The sequence below is a fragment of the Diplotaxodon limnothrissa genome, linkage group LG12 (assembly GCF_057381915.1).
Source record: "Diplotaxodon limnothrissa isolate DT_005_m linkage group LG12, D_limnothrissa_male_GT1.1, whole genome shotgun sequence".
Taxonomy (NCBI): domain Eukaryota; kingdom Metazoa; phylum Chordata; class Actinopteri; order Cichliformes; family Cichlidae; genus Diplotaxodon; species Diplotaxodon limnothrissa.
Genome location: NC_140607.1, coordinates 9,671,651 through 9,682,612, shown reverse-complemented (window position 1 = coordinate 9,682,612; position 10,962 = coordinate 9,671,651). Strand labels below are relative to the sequence as shown.

Genomic DNA, 10,962 nt, shown 5'->3' with positions numbered 1-10,962 from the left:
ATTGCAGTCAGATTTATTTATACCAAGAGACAGTTGCATAGCATTTCCTGTTTTTCAAGCTTACTTATTAGCGTGTGTGTGTGTGTGTGTGTGTGTGTGTGTGTGTGTGTGAGTGCGTCTATGTGGTATGGATTGACATTTGACCTGCGCTGTACCTGGGCTCCGGGGACATTTCGACTTTTTGCTGTGTATTCATGTGTCCCCCTAAAACATGACTTGTAAATGCATTTTTAAGTGTCTAAATAATAATTTTTTCTACTTCTTATGAGGTCATTATTTATCTTTTGACCTGTATTTGCTTAAACTGTAGTGTAAATTCATTTATTAAACTATAATTAAAAGATTTTCTGATTTTCTTAAAAGTCCACCTATACCCCTCACCTGATTTTTGTGTATTCCAGTGTATTGCACAGCGACGTTTCGAGTTAGAGTGGATGTGTGTAGGTACTGCAATTTAATACACATTTTCAATACACACGGCCGGAAGTCATTGTGATTGGTAGGCTATATATATAGGCGGTACCTACAGGAAACGGCGCCACAACTTTCGCGCGCGTGCCCTTTAACAAGTGTATGTCGACGGCAATACGAAGACGGATTAAAAACACAAAGGTAAGCCTTTTTTAATGTAAAATGCACCATGACTTTAATACTATATGAAATTATAGGTGCACAGGCCTATATTAAACTGGTTTAATTTATGCTTTATGGACTGTTAGTGAGTCTTTGAAGAAGTAAAACGGCCCCAGCGTTTGTCATTGAGTAAATAAAATAGGGCTGACGACTAACCGCGTCAACGCGATAAAGCGGGCTAACCCGTGTTAGGATTTACTCGGTGTTAAAGCATTATTGTGGCTTAAACGTGTTAATGCCGACATCGCGACTAACGCGATTAACAATTAAACCAGCGCAGTCTGAGTCAAAATCCCTGATGTCGCTGTTAGCTAATTTCGGGCAGTTTGTCCAATGTCTGTCCATTCTGCTGACAGCCCTAAAATAAAAGCAAGGGTATAAGTGTATTTAGTCGTGTATTTATTTATATGCCTGAAGAAAAAACTTCTTACAGTTTTGATGCCTAAGCTTTCTCAGTACTTGTATCACTCTCTGCAGTCGCCATTACAGAAATGTCACATGTCGCCATTTTGAGTACTAGGCCTTTAACATTTTAAAAGAAGGCATAAATTAGCACTATGAATAAGTCAGCTGTGTTTATGCTGTAAACTACACTACTGCTAGTTCTGCTACTACTGATGATGATGACAATGATGACGATAATCGTAATACTTTATATGCTTTGGTAATACAGCCAATCGTACAGGAGAACATGCGAAGGAGACGCATTCCTCCACGGGAGGATGCAGTCTGTCATGTTTCTGCTGGAAGGGACAAACTGGGACTTGATATCCACTACATAAATGCCTTCAAAGGTAAGTTGGTCTTTAGTTTGGATTAGATTTGGAGTTTGTCACTTTGTCTTTTGTCACTCACTTGGTATGCCTCTGCAATTCAGGTCGGGGCATTTTCACGACTGTTCCATTCCAAAAAGGAGACTTTCTTTTGGAATACAGAGGTAAACTCATAACAAAAGAAGAATGTGAGCGGAGACACAGAGTTTATCATGACAGCCTGAAGGTGTTCATGTTTGAATTCAAGTTTGATGGAAAACTCTGGTGGTGCGTATTATATCAGTGTAGTTTGATTAAGATTAAATGACACATTGCTTTTGATTTATGAAAAAAAAAGCTTCCTAACTAACTAGTTAAGCTAATACTTTTTTGCCTAACCCCACAGTGTGGATGCATCTCAAGAAGATGGGTCATTAGGCAGACTTGTCAACGACAACCACATCAGTCCAAGTGCTAAGATGAAAATATTAAATATCAATGGAAAGCCCCATCTATGCTTATTTGCAAGCAGAGACATAAGTCCAGGCGAAGAAATAGACTATAATTATGGTGACTCGGATTGGCTCTGGAGATGCAAGGTATTTCTACAATTGTACTTTTTGGAACTGATAAATTGCATACCCTAAGCCATTTTTACATTTGTACCTACTCAAATTGGCTTAACGTGACTTAGGGCATCTAGTTTTTCACTGAAATTGAGTATCACCTACTGTGCCTGGGGTAACTATAGCAATGCAGCCGAGCATCCAGTGATATAAATGCCACAGCAAGCATGGACGTCAAGGTGACAAAATGCCTGCTGCTCAGTCTATACTTTAGTGTTCAATTCAGGGATCACGCTGTTAATTTTGGTCGCTATTTCAAACATTTCAGAGTTTCAAAAATGATGGCTTGGATTTTCACGAAGGAGGCGCACTCATAACTTATCGAGTGACACCATTGACCAGCCACCTGGTGGCATTCAGTCTATGTCAAATTTTCTGATCACTTTGGATCACTTGGAACCTTGGTGCAGTAGTTACTGAAAAACTACATGGTACTATAACCTACTGGAAAAACAGGGGTAGGTACTAATGGAAAACAGGCAATTGTGATGGCTGCCACATCAAAGCCCTCTAAAAGCACTAAAAAAATATCAGCAGGTATGCAGAAATAAAAAATGGCTTTCGGTTTCTAAATTTTAACAGTGATTGATGTTTAATGTGATTCTACACAGCAAAATCTCCAGTGTTAAATTAACACTGGAGAGTGTCTATAAGGGTCCACACCTCTGAGTGTTAAATACAACACTGTTGAGTGTTAAATTAACACTTTTGACAGTGTTATATGTTTAAAAGTAACCTAGTCAGTTTTGAAGATTAACAATGGCTAACACTGAGCAGTGCTGATTTTCTAACACTGGAAAATAACTCAAAATGTTAGAAATATTCCAGTGTTAGAAAATCAGCACTGCTCAGTGTTAGTCTTTGTTAATCTTCAAAACTGACTAGGTTACTTTTAAACATATAACACTGTCAAAAGTGTTAATTCAACACTCAACAGTGTTGTGTGGACCCATATAGACACTCTCTAGTGTTAATTTAACACTGGAGATTTTGCTGTGTAGCCTCTTTAGTTAGATTCATTTTAAATTTTGTCCCTTGAAGATAAATGGGCCCTAGTGACAGTTCGTTGCTGCTACAGGTGATTGTTTTACTCCTTTAGCAATGGCTTAAAAAATAAAGAAATCACACTGACTATTTGTCTCTTAATCATAGGGCCTTAAATTCTCTATACATGACAGTGAATATTTTAAAGACAATAGCTTGAAACTTATCTTTCTCATACAGTTTATTTAATGTTTCAAAAGCCTCTTCAAAAATGCACTGTATATTCATTTTCTATCTGTTACACACGAAGACGGAGACCAGCCAGATTCAGAAGACTGTGAGCTGCCTAAAGCCGCAACCAAACAGCTTTCCAAACAATGATCTGGACCTGAAACATCCAGAGCCTGAAAGGGTAAATATAATCCAGTGTACCACTTAATGAACTAATAATTTAATCTATCATCATTCTTTATGGATGCTGTGTGTGTGTGTGTTTGGCAGTCACCTGGGTGTGATGTGATTTACATGGACCGTGGCTTGTAGGTCCTTTTCATTGTTTCAAAGTGCAAGTCTGGATAACATCTGAGTGTGTGTGTGTGTGTGTGTGTGTGTGTGTTAACCACCCAAATGTGACTTAGGAGGACCACACTGTTATTGGGGGACTCCGTCAAAGTTTGCTTCATGGTGACATCACTCTGGTTTTAGGAGGGGTCTTCTCGTATGTCTTGACAGTTTGACCTACAGCATGCAGAGCTGACTGCATGTGCTTTGTTTCTATGTTGAAATTTTTTGAAACTCAGGCTTGAACATTAAGATAGATAGTACTATACAACTTCTTAACTTGTTTTAGGCACTTTTTACTGCTTTAGTGCATGGGCTCTCTCTGGCTGTGTACTCTGGCTTCTTCCCACAGTCCAAAGATGTAGCTTATGGGGTTAGGTTAACTGGTGATTCAAAACTGCCCTTTGGTGTGAATGCAAATGCTTGTCCTTCCATGTTAGACTGGTGATCTGTCCAGGTTGTACTGCCCTATGGTAGCTGGTATAGGCCCCAAAACTGCTACCCCACAATCCTGATAAGGATAAGTGGAAGAGGATGGATGATTGCAAAGGAATCAGTTGTTAACTATTGTAGCCAGTATTTTTTTCAGAAGAAAACATTTCTTGAGTGGAAAGCCCCCCCCCCCACACACACACACACACATGCAAATTAAAAACAGAAGCACAGGCCTGCCCAGTACAGTTGCAAGAAGAGCACTTGGTCTAATCTTTGTGCCATCTTTTCTTTGTTGCAGGATCTTGATGAAGAAATGCCTCAGCAAGGCTCAGAAGCCATGCATTCTTCTTCAGTGCAAGATTTTGAAGAGGTAACATTGACCTAGGACAGATTTTAATGAATGTTTCTCATGCACGATGTGTACCTTACGCTATTTGCCGATAGTGAAATGGTCTATTCATCCTCTTGAGTGATGCATTTTTAGTAACTGTCAGATTACTGTTCTTTTGTCTTCATTCTCTATCTGTTACACACGAAGACTGAGACCAGCCAGATTCAGAAGACTGTGAGCTGCCTAAAGCCGCAACCAAACAGCTTTCCAAACAATGATCTGGACCTGAAACATCCAGAGCCTGAAAGGGTAAATATAATCCAGTGTACCACTTAATGAACTAATAATTTAATCTATCATCATTCTTTATGGATGCTGTGTGTGTGTGTGTTTGGCAGTCACCTGGGTGTGATGTGATTTACATGGACCGTGGCTTGTAGGTCCTTTTCATTGTTTCAAAGTGCAAGTCTGGATAACATCTGAGTGTGTGTGTGTGTGTGTGTGTGTGTTAACCACCCAAATGTGACTTAGGAGGACCACACTGTTATTGGGGGACTCCGTCAAAGTTTGCTTCATGGTGACATCACTCTGGTTTTAGGAGGGGTCTTCTCGTATGTCTTGACAGTTTGACCTACAGCATGCAGAGCTGACTGCATGTGCTTTGTTTCTATGTTGAAATTTTTTGAAACTCAGGCTTGAACATTAAGATAGATAGTACTATACAACTTCTTAACTTGTTTTAGGCACTTTTTACTGCTGTAGTGCATGGGCTCTCTCTGGCTGTGTACTCTGGCTTCTTCCCACAGTCCAAAGATGTAGCTTATGGGGTTAGGTTAACTGGTGATTCAAAACTGCCCTTTGGTGTGAATGCAAATGCTTGTCCTTCCATGTTAGACTGGTGATCTGTCCAGGTTGTACTGCCCTATGGTAGCTGGTATAGGCCCCAAAACTGCTACCCCACAATCCTGATAAGGATAAGTGGAAGAGGATGGATGATTGCAAAGGAATCAGTTGTTAATTATTGTAGCCAGTATTTTTTTCAGAAGAAAACATTTCTTGAGTGGAAAGCCCCCCCACACACACACACACACACACACACACATGCAAATTAAAGACAGAAGCACAGGACTGCCCAGTACAGTTGCAAGAAGAGCACTTGGTCTAATCTTTGTGCCATCTTTTCTTTGTTGCAGGATCTTGATGAAGAAATGCCTCAGCAAGGCTCAGAAGCCATGCATTCTTCTTCAGTGCAAGATTTTGAAGAGGTAACATTGACCTAGGACAGATTTTAATGAATGTTTCTCATGCACGATGTGTACCTTACGCTATTTGCCAATAGTGAAATGGTCTATTCATCCTCTTGAGTGATGCATTTTTAGTAACTGTCAGATTACTGTTCTTTTGTCTTCATTCTCTATCTGTTACACACGAAGACTGAGACCAGCCAGATTCAGAAGACTGTGAGCTGCCTAAAGCCGCAACCAAACAGCTTTCCAAACAATGATCTGGACCTGAAACATCCAGAGCCTGAAAGGGTAAATATAATCCAGTGTACCACTTAATGAACTAATAATTTAATCTATCATCATTCCTTATGGATGCTGTGTGTGTGTGTTTGGCAGTCACCTGGGTGTGATGTGATTTACATGGACTGTGGCTTGTAGGTCCTTTTCATTGTTTCAAAGTGCAAGTCTGGATAACATCTGAGTGTGTGTGTGTGTGTGTGTGTGTGTGTGTGTGTGTGTGTGTGTGTGTGTGTGTTAACCACCCAAATGTGACTTAGGAGGACCACACTGTTATTGGGGGACTCCGTCAAAGTTTGCTTCATGGTGACATCACTCTGGTTTTAGGAGGGGTCTTCTCGTATGTCTTGACAGTTTGACCTACAGCATGCAGAACTGACTGCATGTGCTTTGTTTCTATGTTGAAATTTTTTGAAACTCAGGCTTGAACATTAAGATAGATAGTACTATACAACTTCTTAACTTCTTTTAGGCACTTTTTACTGCTTTAGTGCATGGGCTCTCTCTGGCTGTGTACTCTGGCTTCTTCCCACAGTCCAAAGATGTAGCTTATGGGGTTAGGTTAACTGGTGATTCAAAACTGCCCTTTGGTGTGAATGCAAATGCTTGTCCTTCCATGTTAGACTGGTGATCTGTCCAGGTTGTACTGCCCTATGGTAGCTGGTATAGGCCCCAAAACTGCTACCCCACAATCCTGATAAGGATAAGTGGAAGAGGATGGATGATTGCAAAGGAATCAGTTGTTAACTATTGTAGCCAGTATTTTTTTCAGAAGAAAACATTTCTTGAGTGGAAAGGCCCCCCCCCACACACACATGCAAATTAAAAACAGAAGCACAGGCCTGCCCAGTACAGTTGCAAGAAGAGCACTTGGTCTAATCTTTGTGCCATCTTTTCTTTGTTGCAGGATCTTGATGAAGAAATGCCTCAGCAAGGCTCAGAAGCCATGCATTCTTCTTCAGTGCAAGATTTTGAAGAGGTAACATTGACCTAGGACAGATTTTAATGAATGTTTCTCATGCACGATGTGTACCTTACGCTATTTGCCGATAGTGAAATGGTCTATTCATCCTCTTGAGTGATGCATTTTTAGTAACTGTCAGATTACTGTTCTTTTGTCTTCATTCTCTATCTGTTACACACGAAGACTGAGACCAGCCAGATTCAGAAGACTGTGAGCTGCCTAAAGCCGCAACCAAACAGCTTTCCAAACAATGATCTGGACCTGAAACATCCAGAGCCTGAAAGGGTAAATATAATCCAGTGTACCACTTAATGAACTAATAATTTAATCTATCATCATTCTTTATGGATGCTGTGTGTGTGTGTGTTTGGCAGTCACCTGGGTGTGATGTGATTTACATGGACCGTGGCTTGTAGGTCCTTTTCATTGTTTCAAAGTGCAAGTCTGGATAACATCTGAGTGTGTGTGTGTGTGTGTGTGTGTGTGTTAACCACCCAAATGTGACTTAGGAGGACCACACTGTTATTGGGGGACTCCGTCAAAGTTTGCTTCATGGTGACATCACTCTGGTTTTAGGAGGGGTCTTCTCGTATGTCTTGACAGTTTGACCTACAGCATGCAGAACTGACTGCATGTGCTTTGTTTCTATGTTGAAATTTTTTGAAACTCAGGCTTGAACATTAAGATAGATAGTACTATACAACTTCTTAACTTCTTTTAGGCACTTTTTACTGCTTTAGTGCATGGGCTCTCTCTGGCTGTGTACTCTGGCTTCTTCCCACAGTCCAAAGATGTAGCTTATGGGGTTAGGTTAACTGGTGATTCAAAACTGCCCTTTGGTGTGAATGCAAATGCTTGTCCTTCCATGTTAGACTGGTGATCTGTCCAGGTTGTACTGCCCTATGGTAGCTGGTATAGGCCCCAAAACTGCTACCCCACAATCCTGATAAGGATAAGTGGAAGAGGATGGATGATTGCAAAGGAATCAGTTGTTAATTATTGTAGCCAGTATTTTTTTCAGAAGAAAACATTTCTTGAGTGGAAAGCCCCCCCCCCCCCCCCCCCCCCCCCCCCCCACACACACACACACACACATGCAAATTAAAAACAGAAGCACAGGCCTGCCCAGTACAGTTGCAAGAAGAGCACTTGGTCTAATCTTTGTGCCATCTTTTCTTTGTTGCAGGATCTTGATGAAGAAATGCCTCAGCAAGGCTCAGAAGCCATGCATTCTTCTTCAGTGCAAGATTTTGAAGAGGTAACATTGACCTAGGACAGATTTTAATGAATGTTTCTCATGCACGATGTGTACCTTACGCTATTTGCCGATAGTGAAATGGTCTATTCATCCTCTTGAGTGATGCATTTTTAGTAACTGTCAGATTACTGTTCTTTTGTCTTCATTCTCTATCTGTTACACACGAAGACTGAGACCAGCCAGATTCAGAAGACTGTGAGCTGCCTAAAGCCGCAACCAAACAGCTTTCCAAACAATGATCTGGACCTGAAACATCCAGAGCCTGAAAGGGTAAATATAATCCAGTGTACCACTTAATGAACTAATAATTTAATCTATCATCATTCTTTATGGATGCTGTGTGTGTGTGTGTTTGGCAGTCACCTGGGTGTGATGTGATTTACATGGACCGTGGCTTGTAGGTCCTTTTCATTGTTTCAAAGTGCAAGTCTGGATAACATCTGAGTGTGTGTGTGTGTGTGTGTGTTAACCACCCAAATGTGACTTAGGAGGACCACACTGTTATTGGGGGACTCCGTCAAAGTTTGCTTCATGGTGACATCACTCTGGTTTTAGGAGGGGTCTTCTCGTATGTCTTGACAGTTTGACCTACAGCATGCAGAACTGACTGCATGTGCTTTGTTTCTATGTTGAAATTTTTTGAAACTCAGGCTTGAACATTAAGATAGATAGTACTATACAACTTCTTAACTTGTTTTAGGCACTTTTTACTGCTTTAGTGCATGGGCTCTCTCTGGCTGTGTACTCTGGCTTCTTCCCACAGTCCAAAGATGTAGCTTATGGGGTTAGGTTAACTGGTGATTCAAAACTGCCCTTTGGTGTGAATGCAAATGCTTGTCCTTCCATGTTAGACTGGTGATCTGTCCAGGTTGTACTGCCCTATGGTAGCTGGTATAGGCCCCAAAACTGCTACCCCACAATCCTGATAAGGATAAGTGGAAGAGGGTGGATGATTGCAAAGGAATCAGTTGTTAACTATTGTAGCCAGTATTTTTTTCAGAAGAAAACATTTCTTGAGTGAAAAGCCCCCCCCCCCCCCCCCCCCCCCCCCCCCCCCCCCACACACACACACGCACACATGCAAATTAAAGACAGAAGCACAGGCCTGCCCAGTACAGTTGCAAGAAGAGCACTTGGTCTAATCTTTGTGCCATCTTTTCTTTGTTGCAGGATCTTGATGAAGAAATGCCTCAGCAAGGCTCAGAAGCCATGCATTCTTCTTCAGTGCAAGATTTTGAAGAGGTAACATTGACCTAGGACAGATTTTAATGAATGTTTCTCATGCACGATGTGTACCTTACGCTATTTGCCGATAGTGAAATGGTCTATTCATCCTCTTGAGTGATGCATTTTTAGTAACTGTCAGATTACTGTTCTTTTGTCTTCATTCTCTATCTGTTACACACGAAGACGGAGACCAGCCAGATTCAGAAGACTGTGAGCTGCCTAAAGCCGCAACCAAACAGCTTTCCAAACAATGATCTGGACCTGAAACATCCAGAGCCTGAAAGGGTAAATATAATCCAGTGTACCACTTAATGAACTAATAATTTAATCTATCATCATTCTTTATGGATGCTGTGTGTGTGTGTGTTTGGCAGTCACCTGGGTGTGATGTGATTTACATGGACCGTGGCTTGTAGGTCCTTTTCATTGTTTCAAAGTGCAAGTCTGGATAACATCTGAGTGTGTGTGTGTGTGTGTGTGTTAACCACCCAAATGTGACTTAGGAGGACCACACTGTTATTGGGGGACTCCGTCAAAGTTTGCTTCATGGTGACATCACTCTGGTTTTAGGAGGGGTCTTCTCGTATGTCTTGACAGTTTGACCTACAGCATGCAGAACTGACTGCATGTGCTTTGTTTCTATGTTGAAATTTTTTGAAACTCAGGCTTGAACATTAAGATAGATAGTACTATACAACTTCTTAACTTGTTTTAGGCACTTTTTACTGCTTTAGTGCATGGGCTCTCTCTGGCTGTGTACTCTGGCTTCTTCCCACAGTCCAAAGATGTAGCTTATGGGGTTAGGTTAACTGGTGATTCAAAACTGCCCTTTGGTGTGAATGCAAATGCTTGTCCTTCCATGTTAGACTGGTGATCTGTCCAGGTTGTACTGCCCTATGGTAGCTGGTATAGGCCCCAAAACTGCTACCCCACAATCCTGATAAGGATAAGTGGAAGAGGGTGGATGATTGCAAAGGAATCAGTTGTTAACTATTGTAGCCAGTATTTTTTTCAGAAGAAAACATTTCTTGAGTGAAAAGCCCCCCCCCCCCCACACACACACACACACACACACATGCAAATTAAAGACAGAAGCACAGGCCTGCCCAGTACAGTTGCAAGAAGAGCACTTGGTCTAATCTTTGTGCCATCTTTTCTTTGTTGCAGGATCTTGATGAAGAAATGCCTCAGCAAGGCTCAGAAGCCATGCATTCTTCTTCAGTGCAAGATTTTGAAGAGGTAACATTGACCTAGGACAGATTTTAATGAATGTTTCTCATGCACGATGTGTACCTTACGCTATTTGCCGATAGTGAAATGGTCTATTCATCCTCTTGAGTGATGCATTTTTAGTAACTGTCAGATTACTGTTCTTTTGTCTTCATTCTCTATCTGTTACACACGAAGACTGAGACCAGCCAGATTCAGAAGACTGTGAGCTGCCTAAAGCCGCAACCAAACAGCTTTCCAAACAATGATCTGGACCTGAAACATCCAGAGCCTGAAAGGGTAAATATAATCCAGTGTACCACTTAATGAACTAATAATTTAATCTATCATCATTCTTTATGGATGCTGTGTGTGTGTGTGTGTGTGTTTGGCAGTCACCTGGGTGTGATGTGATTTACATGGACGAAGTTTATTAGTTGATATCTGCAACTGAATTGA

At 41.2% G+C, this 10,962-nt stretch overlaps 1 protein-coding gene across 1 annotated transcript; it reads left to right on the top strand.

Annotated features, from left to right (window-relative positions):
- The first annotated feature begins 296 nt into the window (after positions 1 to 296).
- On the top strand, positions 297 to 3,434 carry LOC146620855 (histone-lysine N-methyltransferase set-1-like). Its single transcript, XM_085367909.1, has 4 exons — positions 297 to 1,427; positions 1,511 to 1,673; positions 1,792 to 1,984; positions 3,306 to 3,434. Exons 1-4 carry the CDS (start codon positions 1,325 to 1,327, stop codon positions 3,432 to 3,434), a joined length of 588 nt encoding a protein of 195 aa, XP_085224035.1. The 5' UTR covers positions 297 to 1,324.
- Positions 3,435 to 10,962: the final 7,528 nt, after the last annotated feature.